Source organism: Salvelinus namaycush, chromosome 2 (genome assembly GCF_016432855.1).
Source record: "Salvelinus namaycush isolate Seneca chromosome 2, SaNama_1.0, whole genome shotgun sequence".
NCBI classification, from domain to species: Eukaryota; Metazoa; Chordata; class Actinopteri; order Salmoniformes; family Salmonidae; genus Salvelinus; species Salvelinus namaycush.
Genome location: NC_052308.1, coordinates 69,881,665 through 69,898,052, shown reverse-complemented (window position 1 = coordinate 69,898,052; position 16,388 = coordinate 69,881,665). Strand labels below are relative to the sequence as shown.

The 16,388-nt window shown below is 43.6% G+C and overlaps 2 protein-coding genes across 5 annotated transcripts; one reads left to right on the top strand and one right to left on the bottom strand.

The window, feature by feature from the left end:
- Positions 1 to 1,690: 1,690 nt before the first annotated feature.
- LOC120027769 (piggyBac transposable element-derived protein 4-like) lies at positions 1,691 to 3,319 on the bottom strand. Its single transcript, XM_038972793.1, has 2 exons — positions 2,163 to 3,319; positions 1,691 to 2,072 (listed from the first exon to the last, which is right to left on the bottom strand). The coding sequence occupies exons 1-2, from the start codon at positions 2,799 to 2,801 to the stop codon at positions 1,971 to 1,973; spliced, it is 741 nt and encodes a 246-aa protein (XP_038828721.1). The 5' UTR covers positions 2,802 to 3,319; the 3' UTR covers positions 1,691 to 1,970.
- Positions 3,320 to 3,738: 419 nt separating this feature from the next.
- On the top strand, positions 3,739 to 15,462 carry LOC120066915 (NACHT, LRR and PYD domains-containing protein 12-like). Of its 4 annotated transcripts, none has more exons than XM_039018286.1 (10): positions 3,739 to 3,862; positions 4,452 to 4,636; positions 5,231 to 6,880; positions 7,666 to 8,013; positions 12,393 to 12,560; positions 12,670 to 12,840; positions 13,149 to 13,292; positions 13,368 to 13,541; positions 13,802 to 13,975; positions 14,186 to 15,462. In XM_039018286.1, the coding sequence occupies exons 2-10, from the start codon at positions 4,596 to 4,598 to the stop codon at positions 14,196 to 14,198; spliced, it is 2,883 nt and encodes a 960-aa protein (XP_038874214.1). In that variant the 5' UTR covers positions 3,739 to 3,862; positions 4,452 to 4,595; the 3' UTR covers positions 14,199 to 15,462. The 4 variants fall into 4 exon arrangements, 3 of the variants coding, with proteins under 3 accessions (XP_038874214.1, XP_038874215.1, XP_038874213.1); XM_039018287.1 differs by having other exon boundaries at positions 3,739 to 3,879; XM_039018285.1 differs by having other exon boundaries at positions 3,739 to 4,636.
- The last annotated feature ends 926 nt before the right edge of the window (positions 15,463 to 16,388 follow it).

The following is a 16,388-nucleotide window of genomic DNA, read 5'->3' as shown; positions in this document are numbered from 1 at the left end:
TATCCTGGACTGTTGGCATGACAACCCAAAAAAGGACATATTTTGCAGAATTCACAGTAGGAAATTTGAATTTCTGAATATTCCCTCTTAAACTTCTGATAAAGGTTCTGAATTGTGCCATTCAAGAAGCACTTCTGTTTTTTGTTCTTGTTCCTCGTTAGTGTGTCCTTTTCCCCTGTTGTTGCTCTGCTGTTGTCATCACGTTCATAGAATCTAGAGATTCTCTTCTGTGGCTGTGCTAATTGTTCCACTGCTTTTTCCTGGAGTATTGAAGACTTGTTGACCTGTTTATTTGCCCTCATTGCTTTTGCTGAAAATCAAAATTCTCTGTTTGCGGCTTTGACCAGGCCATACTTTCTCAGGATGTTGCCTCTGAGCATTTTTGAAGCCACTTGTTTGTCCTTGGCACTGCACATTTTTTTATACTTCTGTTTTAACTCTGCAATGATGGCATTTTGAAACAATAAAATCCTTCAAGTTCTTTGGAGCTCCCTTCATTTGCTGTTTTGTCTTTGGGGAATCTTGTCTCTCCATTTTGTTCATCAGTCGATCATACATTTTTTGGGTATTTCGCAGCTTTCCATCAAGCATTATCAAGTTTGACATTTGTCATACTAAGATCTCTGTATGCTTTTGAGCGACCTCTTCCAACCTTTCTCCGTCCAGCAAGTATTCGACTTCTCATTCCTGTTGCAGACGATGAGGAAGGGGTATCAGGGTGTGCATCAAGGGCAGGTAAGTTAGGGGCAGGTATGTTACCCTCATGTTCTGGCTGCAAGTCATCTGGTGACTGAGGTGGTGTGGTGCCCGATAGGTAGGTCTCCATTGCAACCGTTCACTTTAAAGTCTGTCTTCTATTCCGTTGGTTCCATTTCCATCTCTTACTTTGTTGTCGCTTTGTAAGCTCAGAGATAGATATCACTTCTTCCTTCTCTTTTTTCTTCCATTATCTCTCCCTGTCTTTTTTTTAGTTGTTCCTGGTATCGTATAGGATACTTTTTTATTTAGTTTCTATGTCTGTGACCTCTGTGCTGTTTTATGTGGCATCTTCAAAAAATAAAGACAAATACTACTTAGTTTTCACCTTGGAGCATTTTCTAGATTCAATTAATTTAAAACATGATTAAATAAGCCTAAATTAAAATAAAATAAAAGTAAAAACGAATAAGATAATGGGTTGTGTCATTTCCACCACTTTCTGTCATTTCCACCACACTTAAGTTTGTGATGGAAATGACTGTGATGGAAATGACACTTCTACAGTTTCTGGAGAAAATTGACAGACTGTTTGGCATGCTTTGGTTAGTATTACAGCTAGCATATTGTTAACACTCAATACATAAAATATATAAAAAATATATAAAGTTCTACCACAAATTAAAGAAATTATAGCCTGTTACGAAATGACTGACAATTAAAATATTCTCTACACAACCAATATTTACCTAAATTTTTCTTTAACTTCTGGACATCACATCTCGAACAACTGTCTGCTGCAGCCATGTGCTTCAGTGTCACAATACGTTTCCATGGTAACAAAATTAATATTCTCTTGAAAAAAAAATATTAATGAGGAATTTGTCCTCAGTGGTGGAAATGACACCACTCCCAAAGGACAGGTATATTATGTGTAAAAAATATAAAGGGCATACTCACAATAAATATTGATATAGATTTTATTTAATTGACTATTTCTGTCGTATATAACATTATATAATGTGTAATTATTCATGTTTTCTCATAGAAAAACATAGAAGCTTAAAAGCCTGGGTCAGGGACAAGGGCAAAATAGTGAAATTGAGGTATAAAATGCATCTGAAAAGTAGCTAAAAGACTTGATGATAGAGAGGTGTTTAAAAACGTATGGGGTGATTCCAGTGTGAACTTAACATACAAATTTCTATTTGTTTTATTTTTTATAAAATCCCCAAAATTGACCCGAGGACATAGAAGTGCCCGTAGTTGCATAATCACCCAGCAGCCAGGTCAAGCAGGTTGTAGAATACGGCAACAGGCCAGCGGTGGGTAGCTGCTTTCACCCTGAACTGTCTGGCCATCTTATCCACACCAACCTGGAATAGAATACAGTACAATACCTTAGAATTATTTTGCTACAACAGAGGAGCACCGTGCATGGCAGCTGTATTAACGTTATAACATACCTTTGTGTTGTTATAGTGCGTCAGGGTCTCTGGTTTTCTATTTGTGTCACCGCCAATAGCAACTGTCGGAAGCTTATTACTCAGGATACAGACGTTCTCTCTTGGCTTACGTCTGTAAACCGTGTTGCTTTGTCGTGCCGTTGTGGAGAACAGCTCTGCCTGTGCCTGGTTGCTCACAGAGAGAGGCAGCCCCCGGCTCACTTTCATAACCCCGACTAAGCTTGTGTTCTTGTCAATCAACTTATTTGCCAATGGCAGTGATGTGAAGATCTCGTCTGTGTTTACATTCCTACCCTCGCCAAGGTAAGGTTCTACAAGCCTCATCACCACATTTTCAGGAAGCTGGGATTCACCTTTCCCCAGATACGGAAAGACATTCAGCACGTACTTGCTGTCGATGTCAGCTGCCAACAAAAGCTTCATGCCCCACTTGTCTTGCTTGTAGGGGATGTACTGCGTAAAGGTGCACTTAGCTTTTGAGGGGAACCATTGCACCTCAACGGTAATCTTCACTCCTGGCTTATAAGAGGAAACACAGTTCTGTAAAAACGCGTCCCAAACTTCTGATACCAGGGCGAATTTGTCCGTTTCCAAGTGCATGCGTCTGGTCTCTCTTGCATCAAAACGCAGGTATCGCATGATCTCTCTGAAGCGGTTCCGTGGGCATAGTGTCTCGGGGGGGGAAAAAAATCACCCCACATTTTTCGTTTCAGAAGCTCTCCAAAGGCGTGTTCATTCCTACGTACAGTCCTCGGACATACAGGAGCGCAATGAACGCTTCCAGCTCATCCACAGACATGCCCCACGTCCCCTTCAGCTACAGTACAGTCCTTGATGTGCTGCAACATCTGCATGTCACAAACAATGGAAGCTGCCGAATGCTCTGTCGATTCTGCCTTTGGCGTAAGGTGTAGGGCCCGATTCCAATGGGGTGCCATTCTGTGCTCATAACCGACCTGCAGCGTTGTCCACTGGCTGTTTTATCCAAAACCGTGCCGTCCTTCTCCTCTCCCTCCATCTGAGTTGTTGACACCTGCACGGTGGGCATCGTTCGTACTCTCTTGCGCCGACGCTGAGGCAGATCAGGCTCATAATCAGAATCGCAGCCAGCATCGGAATCTATTGAAGAATTCCCCAATTCATCATCATAGTCGATCTCAGCATCAAGTCCCCCCCCCCCCCCCCTGACTCTATTTCTTCCAAATCTCGTAGCATTGTCAACGCTTCTATCACCTCAATTCGCGGTCTTGCCGTTATAGCCTATGAATTACGCACACTTCCGCTTCCAGGTCACCTCATTCTCTTCTCCAGCAGGATCTCACCATTTTATTTTACAACACTTCTATGGCCATATTATGTTTAGGCTATATTTGGTTTGAGATCAAATTTAACCTAATTGATGGTGGACAAAAATGATCTAACCTCTCAAATGTGTACTGGGTGTGAACAGGGTCACGTTCATTTGCAAAACGTTCTTGAACATTAACGCCATTCATTATTGAACAAATCGAAGAGGCATGTTTGTTCTACATAGAAATATGCTATCTGGACGTTCCAAAACGTTGTATCCTGCTGAACGCGCCCCTGTTCTTGATTTTTAGCACTTTAGCGGGTACCTTGTTTTGAAAGTTTGACGCTGCCTCCTCGACCTAATTTAAAACACGTACATTTACTGAGACGCAGTGATGGACTAGAATCAAGTGAGAAAATCCAACAAGTAACTATGGAATTGCATTATGTGTTTGCTATTAAATGAGAGTTGATAAAGTTGCAATGGGATGACTGCATGCCGTATTTTAGCTAGTTATTTCCTGGTCGTGGGCTAGCCTAGCACCAAGAAAATAAGTAAAGAAAGAAAGTAAAGAAACGCGGAAGCGAGTTCAGTGTTTAGACGATGTAGTCAGATGTATTTTTGCATTTATAAATCATTTGGGATGACCCCCCCCCGCCCCCTTGCATAATCCATTTGTTAGTTTTGAAGGCCTGGGATTACACTGCATTCGTGCACCGTTAGAGCTCACCGTTTTTGTTTGCAGTGTTTTTGGGCTGATCCTAAGCGAATTTATTGGAGAAAAAAAATAGGGCCTAAATGGATAGGTCCTCCGTGTTTTTGTCAGTTTGTCTTCTTTAGGTAGCCTATTTAACTGAATTAATTTATTAGCAAATCATTTATAATCTGTGAGCAGACTTTGAATTGAGGCAGTATTGCCAGTGCATTACTGTAGCCCCATACACACAGCACTTTTGCTAATACAGTTAGGAAGATAATATCCAGAAACTGTGTTACAGGTCTATGGTTGGTAGTGGGATCTTATTTTCTTCATTACATGAGGGACGCGATAGCCTGCCTTACTGCCCTCTTCACAGATACCTCCGCCTTGGAGGGAAACTAACCTTGGTTATAGGAAATCCGCCTCTCCTGATTTGAGGAAAATGTTTCACCTTGGGAGAAAAAAACATCAGACTGAACCAGGGTAAGACAACTACATTCATGACAGGACAAGATCAACATGAGTCTGTGGGAAATGTATGTGCAATTTAGAATACAATGTAGGCCTATTATGTTCATATAAACATTTGTTTATTCCATCTGTAAAGTTCTAAGAATTGATGGTATGAAGATAGTGGAGAACGAAACGTCAGACTTGAATTCAATATAGGATATGCATTACCGACCGGGAAGGAGTTTACTCTTCCACAACAGTATTTAAAGTGATGAAGAGGGGCGTCTCTGCCTCCCGACTTCCTGTGGAATGCATATACAATTGTAAATCACATTGGACCAACCAAAATTCATGTTAAAGAGATGTTATTTTAGCACCAAGAGGTTCCTAGCACTGACTTTTATTGAGATAACAAGCTGGACCATACCATATAGGAATGGTCTCAAAGGCTCCTACGGTCTTGTCATTCATCTGCAAGGGAGACAATTCGGCTCAAGAGGGTCAACGGGTGGGCTCTCACAAGAATAGACTATATATATAGTTAACAGACAATATGGTTGAAACTGTTCACAGGTATGCCTGCTCTGTATAGAAATGACATACTTTTTTGGGCCAATTCAACAGGGAAGTCTCTGCCTCCAATCTGGCAAAACTCAGCAATAAGCTCAAAGCCATCCTGAAGAAAAAGTATCAGAGTCCGCCAGGGGGGAAAACTGAGCATCCATTTTATATACATTGTGATCTCCAGTATCCACCTGATGAAAGTGGAGAGAACCAACATGAGTATATTCTAATTGAGCCAACCTACAGGAAGAGACACCAAGGGACGTGCTCAACCATAGGCTTATACTTTGATTCTGAACTAGGCTACGAACGAGTCAGAATAGCACTGACCAAGGGTGTCTCTGGTATTGGCAAAACTAGCCAGGTGCGGATGGTTATTCTTAACTGGGCAGAGGGAAACGGAAACCAGGACTGTCCTCTCTTATTTCCTCTTCCTTTCCGGGAGCTGAATTTGCTGAAGGAGAGACTGAGTCTAATTGAACTTATTCACAAGTTTTTCCCAGAATTGAAAGAACCTGGAATTTCCAACTTGGAGAACATCAGAATTTGGCTCATCTTTGATGGGCTGGATGAATTCCGACATCTTCTTGACTTCAAGAACAGCCCGATAGTGACCAATGTCACAGAGGCCTCCTCCGTGCCGACACTGCTTACAAACCTAATTAACGGTAATCTTCTTCCCTCCACTGCTTACATATGGATTACCTCCAGACCTGAAGCAATCAGTCGCATCCCTTTTCAGTACATCAATGAAGAGTCAGAAATCGAAGGCTTCACAGATTACCAGAAAGAGGAGTTCCTCAGGAAAGCAATCAATGACACGGACCGGGCCAATGCAATTATTGCCTACTTGAAGTACTCAAAAAGCCTCTACGTCTTGTGCCAGATACCTATTATCTGTTCGATTTGTGCGTCATTCCTCAGGAGACAGACATTTCTATTCTATAAAGAATGTAACCGCAGAGCTCTGACTCCAGTGTATACTGACCTACTCGCCCGGTTGCAAACACAGAATCAGAATACACAGGAGATGGCTAATAAATTGGGGGAACTAGCCTTTAAGCAGTTGGTGAAAGGCAACGCGGTTTTCTACGAGGAAGACCTAAGAGAGTGCAACATTGATGTCCAAGTGGCAGCTGTGTACGCAAAAGTGAACATACCCATCTTCAGGGAGGATATTGGGCTGCAGCAAAAGAAGATCTACTACTTTGGGCATACCACCATTCAGGAGTTCTTTGCCGCAATGTGGTTTCTTCAATCCTGCAACAGCCTGAGGAATGCAGTGGACATGGCCTTGCAGAGCAGAAACGGAAAGCTGGACCTCTTCCTCCGGTTCCTCCTCGGCTTCTCGCAGAACTCCATCCAGTCAGTCGCAGAGTCCGGCTACAACTCGTCAGAGACACTGACGGAAACGGTAGAGTACATCAAGAAGAAGGTCATGGAGAATCCCGCTTCACGGAGGACACTCAACTTGCTGAACTGCCTGAGGGAACTGGGTGACAGCTCTTTAGAAACGGATGGCATGAGCTTTCTCAATACGGGAATCCCCCCAGATGCCAAATACCCACGTGCACATTGGTCCGACCTGGCCACTCTGTTAGTGGCATCGGGGACGGGGCCGATAGACATGCTTGGGTTGGAAGTAAAGAAGAGAGGAGACCAGGAACTTCTGAGGATGCTGCCAGTGATAAAAGCTTCCCAGACAGCCACGTAAGTACTTGGTCATTTAACAATACCAGCTATTACAGTGAGCTCCAAAGGTATTGGGAAAGTGACACATTTGTTGTAGTTTTGGCGCTTTGGATGTGATATAATAACATTTTCATCCATATCAGGTGAACCGTTTAGAAATCACTTTTTGTACATAGGCTATTCCCCCCATTTTATACGACCAAAACTATTGTGTTTAGAAACATATTCTATTCTTATTTACATTTAAAGTGACTCCAAAATGACACAATATATTATTTACCATTCATTTCTATTGGGACACAAAATAATCTGAAACAACCTAAACAGCAAATGCATCCAACCAATTTGTAGAGTCACAAACTTTATGTAGTTATGTGCGATGAATATGGGACCAAATACTTAACTTTTTACTACTTTAATACACAAGTGAATTTGGCACAATACTTTTGGTCCCCTAAAATGGCGGGACTATGTACAAAAAGTGCTGTAATATCTAAACGGTTCACCCGATATGGATGAAAATACCTCAAAAGCTGACAGTCTGCACTTTAGACTCATAGTCATTGTATCATTTTAAATCCGTAGTGTTGAAGTACAAAACAAACCAAAAAGGTGTCAAACTCAATACGTTTGGCGCTCACTGTATATATCGATATGAAATGTCTGTAACGCACAAGATAATTGTCGTCACAGGTAATTCAGGTTTGTTGGACCTGTCTTATGATCATTACACAGTTATGTTGGTTTAATGTCTGCTAATATGGCTATGTTCTTTTTGATTCCCTAACCCCCCTTCCCACCAGGCTGTCATATCACAATCTGACTGAGATATTCTGTAAAGATCTGGGCTTGGCGCTCACCTCAAATGTGTGCCATCTGAAAGCGCTGGACCTGAGTTTCAACACGCTGAAAGACTCAGGAGTGCAGCTGCTGGCGGCCGGCCTGGCCCAGCCACATTGCCGAATGGAGAGACTGAAACTGTCCGGCTGCAGGGTGAAACAGGATGGCTTCAACGCTCTGGCCAAAGCTCTCAAATCCAACCCCTTGCACCTGCGAGAGCTGGATCTGAGCGGCAATGAACCGGGAGAAGCCGGCGTGTTTCATCTCGTTGACGGGCTGAAGGTTGTTTATTGCAAACTGCAGATCCTGAAGTGAGTTTTGATCAATGGGTAGAAAATCAATGGCTAGGAAACCCGTTCTGATCATGTGTACCCCCACTTGTAACGTCATTGTATTCAAATCATTTTTTGTCACGTGCTGAATACAGCAGTTGTAGACCTTACAGTGAAATGCTTACTTACAAGCCCTTAACCAACAATGCAGTTTAAAAAAAACAAGAATAAGAAATAAAAGTAACTAAATAATTTAAGAGCAACAGTAAAATGACAATAGCGAGGCTATATACAGGGGTACCGGGCGGTGCAGAGTCAATGTGCGGCGGCACCAGTTAGTCGAGGTAATTGTGGTAATATGTACATGTAGGTAGAGTTATTAAAGTGACTATGCATAGATAATAACAGAGTAGCAGCAGTGTAAAGGGGGGGGGGGGGGGGGGCTATACAAATAGTCTGGGTAGCCATTTGATTAGATGTTAAGGACTCTTATGGCTTGGGGGTAGAAGCTGTTTAGAAGCCTCCTGTACCTAGACTTGGCACTCCGGTACCACTAGCAGAGAGAACAGTCTGACTAGGGTGGCTGGAGTCTGAGAATTTTTTTTACTTGCTCTGACACCGTCTGGTATAGAAGTCCTGGATGGCAGGAAGCTTGGCCCCAGTGATGTACTGGGCCGTACGCACTACCCTCTGTAGTGCCTTGCGGTTGGAGGCCGAGCAGTGGCCATACCAGGCAGTGATGCACCCAGTCAGAATGCTCTCGATGGTGCAGCTGTAGAACCTTTTGAGGATCTGAGGACCCATGCCACATTTTTTCAGTCTCCTGATGGGGAATAGGTTTTTTCGTGCCCTCTTCATGACTGTCTTGGTGTGCTTGGACCATGTTAGTTTGTTGGTGACGTGGACACCAAGGAACTTGAAGCTCTCAACCTGCTCCACTGCAGCCCCATCAATGAGAATGCGGGCGTGCTCGGGTCCTCCTTTTTCTGTAGTCCACAATCATCTCCTTTGTCTTGATCATGTTGAGGGAGAGTTGTCCTGACACCACACAGCCAGGTCTCTGACCTCCTCCCTATAGGCTGTCTCGTCATTGTCGATGATCAGGCCTACCACTGTTGTGTCATCGGGCAGACTTAATGATGGTGTTGGAGTCGTGCCTGGCCGTGCAGTCATGAGTGAACAGGGAGTACAGGAGGTGACTGAGTACGCACCCTTGATGGGCCCCTGTGTTGAGGATCAGCGTGGCAGATGTGTTGTTACCTACCCTTACCACCTGGGGGCGGCCCGTCAGGAAGTCCAGGATCCAGTTGCAGAGGGAGGTGTTTAGTCCCAGGGTCCTTAGCATAGTAATGAGCTTTGAGGGCACTATGGTATTGTACACTGAGCAGTAGTCAATGAATGGCATTCTCACATAGGTGTTCCTTTTGTCAAGGTGGGAAAGGGCAGTGTGGAGTGCAATAGAGATTGCATCATCTGTGGATCTGTTGGAAGATATGCAAATTGGAGTGGGTCTAGGGTTTCTTGGGATACTGGTATTGATGTGAGCCGTCAACCTTTCAAAGCGCTACATGTCTACAGACTTGAGTGCTACAGGTCGGTAGTCATTTGGGCAGGTTACCTTAGTGTTCTTGGGCACAGGGACTATGCTGGTCTGCTTGAAACATGTTGGTATTACAGACTCAGACAGGGAGAAGTTGAAAATGTCAGTGAAGACACTTGCCAGTTGGGCAGTGCATGCTGTGAGTACACCTCCTGGTAATCTGTCTGGCCCTGCGGCCTTGTGAATGTTAACCTGTTTAAAGGTCTTACTCACATCGGCTGCGGAGAGCGTGATCAGTCATCCGGAACAGCTGATGCTCTCATGCATGTTTCAGTGTTTACTTGCCTCGAAGAGAGCATAGAAGTAATTTAGCTCGTCCAGTAGGCTCGTGTCACTGGGAAACTCACGTCTGTGCTTCCCTTTGTAGTCTGTGTTACACACACCTCTTGGAGGACACCATATTACCGTTTACAGGGAATTTATTTTTCCTTCACACGGTAATTTGTGGAAAAGGGGCTGAATGGAACCAAAGCAAAGAAAGTTAGAGTCCCCTCTCCTACCTACCCACTACTTACTTATTCTTAACTCTACCTGGCACGCTAACCAAAATACAGGGGTTGGTCTGCCCAGGTCTTACTTAGTGTGCATAGACAGAGTACATACTACTGGTATATGTATGGCCGCAGGCCTCTTGTCTAAACACTCCCAAGGTGCCTTCCCCTTCCCCCTGGGAACATAAACAGAATAATTACTAATGTAAAGTGAACAATATCAATAATCAAAAACACTGAGTCCTTTTGGCATACACATACCTCTGCAGGACCGGCTACAAAATACTTTACAACAATTTTATCAGCCCAACGCAGCACATACAAAGAATCTCTGTATCCTAACAAAGGAACACTGGCTTTTCAAGCTGCAGAAGGAGTCGTTAATTACAGACAGCTGTATCCCCTGCCGAGAGGGCGGGGTCAGAGCTCCAATCTGCAATGGGGCCGACCAATCAGCTGCTTGGAATCCAGGAAGCCATTTCCTGAAATACACACATACAAATTAGAGGTCGACCGATTAGGTTTTTTCAACGCCGATACTGATAATTGGAGGACCAAAAAAAGCCGATACCGATTAAATCTGCCGATTTTTGTATATATATATATAATAATGACAATTACAACAATACTGAATGAACACTTTTGTTAAACTTTATATAATACATCAATAATATCAATTTGGCCTCAAATAAATAATGAAACATGTTCAATTTGGTTTAAATAATGCAAAAACAAAGTGTTGGAGAAGAAAGTAAAAGTGCAATATGTGCCATGTAAAAAAGCTAGCGTTTAAGTTCCTTGCTCAGAACATGAGAACATATGAAAGCTGGTGGTTCCTTTTAACATGAGTCTTCAATATTACCAGGTAAGAAGTTTTAGGTTGTAGTTATTATAGGACTATTTCTCCCTATACCATTTGTATTTCATATACCTTTGACTATTGGATGTTTTTATAGGTACTTTAGTATTGCCAGCCTAATCTTGGGAGTTGATAGGCTTGAAGTCATAAACAGTGCAATGCTTGAAGCACAGCGAAGAGCTGCTGGCAAATAATCGGTGTCGAAAAATGCCGATTACCGATTGTTATGAAAACTTGAAATCGGCCCATCGACCTCTAATACAAACCCACAAAACAGAAACTGGGGGACGTAACAGTCTGTAAAGTTTGCAAGCCCTGCCACATCCGACGAGCGTCTGAGCCGGTGTAGTACGATTCAATATTAGTCCTGTATTGACGCTTTGCCTGTTTGATGGTTCGTTGGAGGAAATAGCAGGATTTCTAATAAGCTTCCGAGTTAGAGGCCCACTCCTTGAAAGCGGCAGCTCTACCCTTAAGCTCAGTGCGGATGTTGCCTGTAATCCATGGCTTCTGGTTGGGGTATGTACAGTACATACGGTCACTGTGGGTATGACGTCATGGATGCACTTTTTGATAAAGCCAGTGACTGATGTGTACTCCTCAATGCCACAGGAAGAATCCCGGAACATATTCCAGTCTGTGCTAGCAAAACAGTCCTGTAGCTTAGCATCTGCTTCATCTGACCACTTTTTTTATTGACCGAGTCACTGGTGCTTCCTGCTTTAATTTTAGCTTGTAAGCAGGAATCAGGAGGATAGAATTATGGTCAGATTTGCCAAATGGAGGGTGAGGGAGAGCTTTGTATGCGTCTCTGTGTGTGGAGTAAAGCGGGTCTAGAGTTGTCCCCCCCCTCTGGTTGCACATTTAACATGCTGGTAGAAATTTGGTCAAATGGATTTAAGTTTCCCTGCATTAAAACCCCCGGCCACTAGAAGAGCCGCCTCTGGATGAGCGTTTTCCTGTTTGCTTATGGCCGTATACAGCTCATTGAGTGCGGTCTTAGTGCCAGTATCGGTCTGTGGTGGTAGGTAGACAGCTATGAAAAATACAGATGACAACTCTCTAGGTAGATAGTGTGGTCCACAGCTAAAAAACAAACAAAATAACACAGTTGGTTAGGAGCACTGAAACGTCAGCCATCCTCTTCGGTGACGTTCTACCACATAATTCAGTTCCCCTATGGGTTTATCCTGTGGTTTAATGCAAATGAAGTTCTCCTCATAAGGAAATACAGTTTATCTTCTAAACTATTTGACATACATTATACCCTTAAAGAATATATTTATTTTCATTGAGATAGGAGAGTGAAGAGGAGAGTTAGGAGAGTTTGCGAGTCAGAATGGCATGGGTCAGATTTTGAACTCATGCTGACACTGGTAGCCTAGGCTGTACATCTGTGCTGGGATTTGCAACACTAACCTCTGGACCACATAGGCCGCATCTTCTAAAGTATTATAATCTTCGTTAGGCTCTCAAACTGCAAGCTGGGCCTGGAGCTGAGTCACGCTCTGGCGGTGTTGCTGATAGACAACCCCGAACACCTGCGAGAGCTGGACGTCAGCATGAATGATCTGGGAGACGCGGGGGTGGAGCTGCTTATGGACATACTGAAGTCAACCCAGATATACAAACTGGAGTGAGTACTGTCTGGAGTATTGTAGTACACTCACACATTCCACCTCCCTGATTCTAAAGTGGAATGTTCACTGTAGTAAATGTACCATACATTTTCCCTCCACCACCAGGTTGTACTGTTGTCAGCTCACTGAGAAATGCTGTGAGAACATGTTTGGATTTCTGGTGAACATCCCCAGTCTGAGGGAGCTCAACCTGAGCAACAACAACCTGAAGGACGAGGGGGTCAAGATGCTCTGTAAAGCCTTCGGACTGCCCTTCTGTCAACTGGAGAAACTCATGTAAGCTAGCTTACCCCACCAAGAGTGTACGGGCCACTCTCCCCTAGCCCCTACTCCATGTAAGCTGACAGACTTTGGTTCAAATACTATTTGAAATTAGTTCAAATACTTGTCAGACTTGGGTTGATTGAGCTTGCCTGGCACAATGGAACCAATAGAATAGTCGCAAAAGTGCAAACCCTGTCCTCCCATCTAGCTCTCCAGGCAGTCTAAAGCGAATACTTAAAGTCTCTGAAAGCCAGTATTTTGAACCTTGGTCTGGAGCTGAATATAGAAGAGTTTCTTTGTCTTTACTCTTGTCTCTCCAGTGTGGCGAGCTGTGGCATCACCCAAGTCAGAGGGTTTCATTTCAACTCTGTCCTCAAAGAGCTGGACATCAGCAGGAACCATCTGGGCGACTCGGATGACTGGGCCGATGTCTTTTTCTGCTTGTCTTCACTTGAGACCCTCAGGTGAGTTCTGCAAACCTAGCACGTGTGTGTGTGAGGGGGGCAACTTTCTCAATGTAATTACCTCTCCCCACCTAGGCTGAGTGACTGTAAACTGACAGAGAAATGGTGTGGGGAGCTGGTCAAAGCTCTCAGCTCCAACCTCACCAACCTGAAAGAGCTGGATCTCTCTGGAAATGACCTGGGAGACCGCGGTGTGAAGGCTCTCTACCTGGGACTGACGTCCAGGTGTTGTACACTGGAGAGATTGTTGTAAGTAACCTCATTATAGAGTTATAAAGCTCACGGCTTGGTCTATGATATCACACTGCACGCTCTTCAAACAATGAATTATTATAAGCATATTCACAAGATGACTTGGTATAATAACTTATAAATCACTCGTACAATTTATGTAGTCTTGTTGACCAAAACAAATTGAAGAGAGTTTCTCCCTCTCTGGTGACCTTCTCCACTCTTTCTCTCCATCCCCATCTCTCTCCCCACATTCACCCCCCCCCCCCCCCCTTCAGTCTGAGATGCTGTGGGATCACAGTGAAGGGCTGCTCCTCCCTAGCCTTAGCCCTGAAGTCCAGCCACTCCAGCATCACAGAACTAGGTCTGATGGGAAATGACACGGGAGAAGAAGGACTGAGAATTCTCTCCGACATCAGGGACAACCAACGCTACAATCTACAGACTCTAGAGTAAGTACTGATGCCATCAAAGCTTACAATGATGTTAGTAATTTATTTATAATGACTTTTGTGGCTGTAGATCCCTGTGTGTGTGTGTCAACTTTTCATAATTGGATTGTGTGGCCCCTCAGTGGACAATTCTGTTAGAATAGGGATGGAATGAGAACATTATTTTGTAGGATGATGCGTCTATGGTGGTAACACTATTCTTTGTTCTAGAATCAACGATTGAGAGAGGTCTTGACTCGCTTGATGGGGTTCTCCTTGGCGTCTCGGCTTGATCTTCAAGTTCTGTACTCTGGTGAAGTGGTTCACTGTAACGGGAACAGGACGCTTTCTCTGGAGCAGACTGGGATTTGCATTCAGACGACTGAATTGATCGTTGTACAGACTTATTAAAGAAGTGCCTAAACTTGAAAAAGATAATTATATATAGTTTTATAGAGTAGGATGCCCTTCAGGGTGTAACCACAGTGCCTGTGTACTAAACTAAAGGATGTTACTCAGTACCTTTAGCCCCAATCATGCTCAGTAACCTCGAAGTCCATGCAGTATTTCTTTGCACATCAATGTCAAGTCAAGACGTTGCAGTATACGATGTAGCCTTTACTGAAGAGACGGGTGATGCTATGTTTTACATAATGACCTTATTGTGTTTTCTTGTTTAACCAAGGATGTGTCATCATTGGGGGCCTATAGTGGGACTGAATAAATGAATAATCCACTTGAAGACATTTTCACCTTTACCAATCCCCCCCAGACTACTCGCTCAGTCTTCAACGATACAGGTTGAATAGAACCCTTAGATTGGTGTGGTATGAACATGCTAATGAACAGAATTCTATTCCAGACAGCATATATACATTTAGACAAAAGTCCATATAGAAGGGTTTAACTTAATAAAATGAGGATCTCTATGGTTAAATCTATGGGCTCCTGATTGGCGCAGCGGTCTACAGTGCAAAGCGTCAGTGCATCTCAGTGTTTGAGGCATCACTACAGGCACCCTGGTTCGATTCCAGGCTGTATCACAACCGGCCGTGATTGGCCCAGCGTCGTCCGGGTTTGGCCGGCGTAGGTAGTCATTGTAAATAAGAATTTGTTCTTAACTGACCTGCCTGGTTAAATAAAAAATACTTTAAAAAAAAACATCTAAATCATCTTCCCTACCTTTTGTATTTAGTGAATAGGGTTGACCAACTTTAACTCCAGATAAGTAAAAACACGATTTTTTATTTTTTGCGTTAGTGATTTATGCATTTACCACCACATCACTGAATATCAGCCTTGCACGATTCAACAAATGTTATAAGTTACTGTATATACCACTACAAGCACAGGGGACAGTTTTTTGGGGCGTTTTGTGTTTTTTAAACTCATTAAAACGTTCTAAAATTAATGAAAACATGCATTAATAAAATGTTTATTTTATATATTGTACATGTATTGCTGATGAATAAGTATTAAAACGTTCACAAGAAAAATGTAAAATTCATTAAAATAAACTTTACTGTTAGAAGTTAGTAGGGCTCTTTCATTTACTCAGAAATACTGAGATGGGTAGGAGGATTTAGAAATGTGATGTTGTAAACCGTGATTGTCCACAAACTCCTGCACAGTAGGTGGTGGCATGCACCTTTAACGTTTGTTTGTTGACCGCCATTATCATAGAAGAAGAAGATGGAGAAACGAGAGAGGGGTGGCCTGGAAGCGGAAGTCGTTCATACGATAGCAAGACCGAGAATGGAGGTGCGAGAAGCGCTGATAACTCTGAGATTTGAATGAGATGGAGTCCGGTGGAGGGGAGGAACTTGATGCTGAGATCGACTCAGATGACCAATAGGGGAATTCTTCATTACATTCTGATTCTGACTGCGATTCTGATTAGGAGCCTGATCTGCCTTGGCGCAAGAGAGCCCGAATGATGCCCACTGTGCAGGCGTCACTAACTGAGATGGAGAGAGAGGAGACGGGGAAGGACGGCGCGGTTTGGATAAAAGAGCCTGCTGACAATGCTCCGAGTCGATTATCAGCACATAATGGAATCCCAGTGTAGTCAGGCCCTCGCCTTAGCAAAATACAGAATCGACAGAGCGTTCGACAGCTTCCATTGTTTATGTGACATGGAGATGTTGCAGCAAAACAGGCACTGAACTGTAGCCGAGGCGCATAGAGCAAAGGGAGACTAAACGTGAATGAGCTGGAAGCGTTCATTGCGCTCCTGTATGTCCGAGGACTGTACGGAGGAAGGAACACGCGTTTGGAGAGCCTCTAGTCAGACAGGTATGGGATCACTTTCTTCCGAGAAACCATGCCACGGAACCGCTTCAGAGAAATCATGCGATACCTGCGTTTTGATGCAAGAGAGACCAGACGCATGCGACTGGAAACTGACAAATTCGCCTTAGTATCAGAAGTTTGG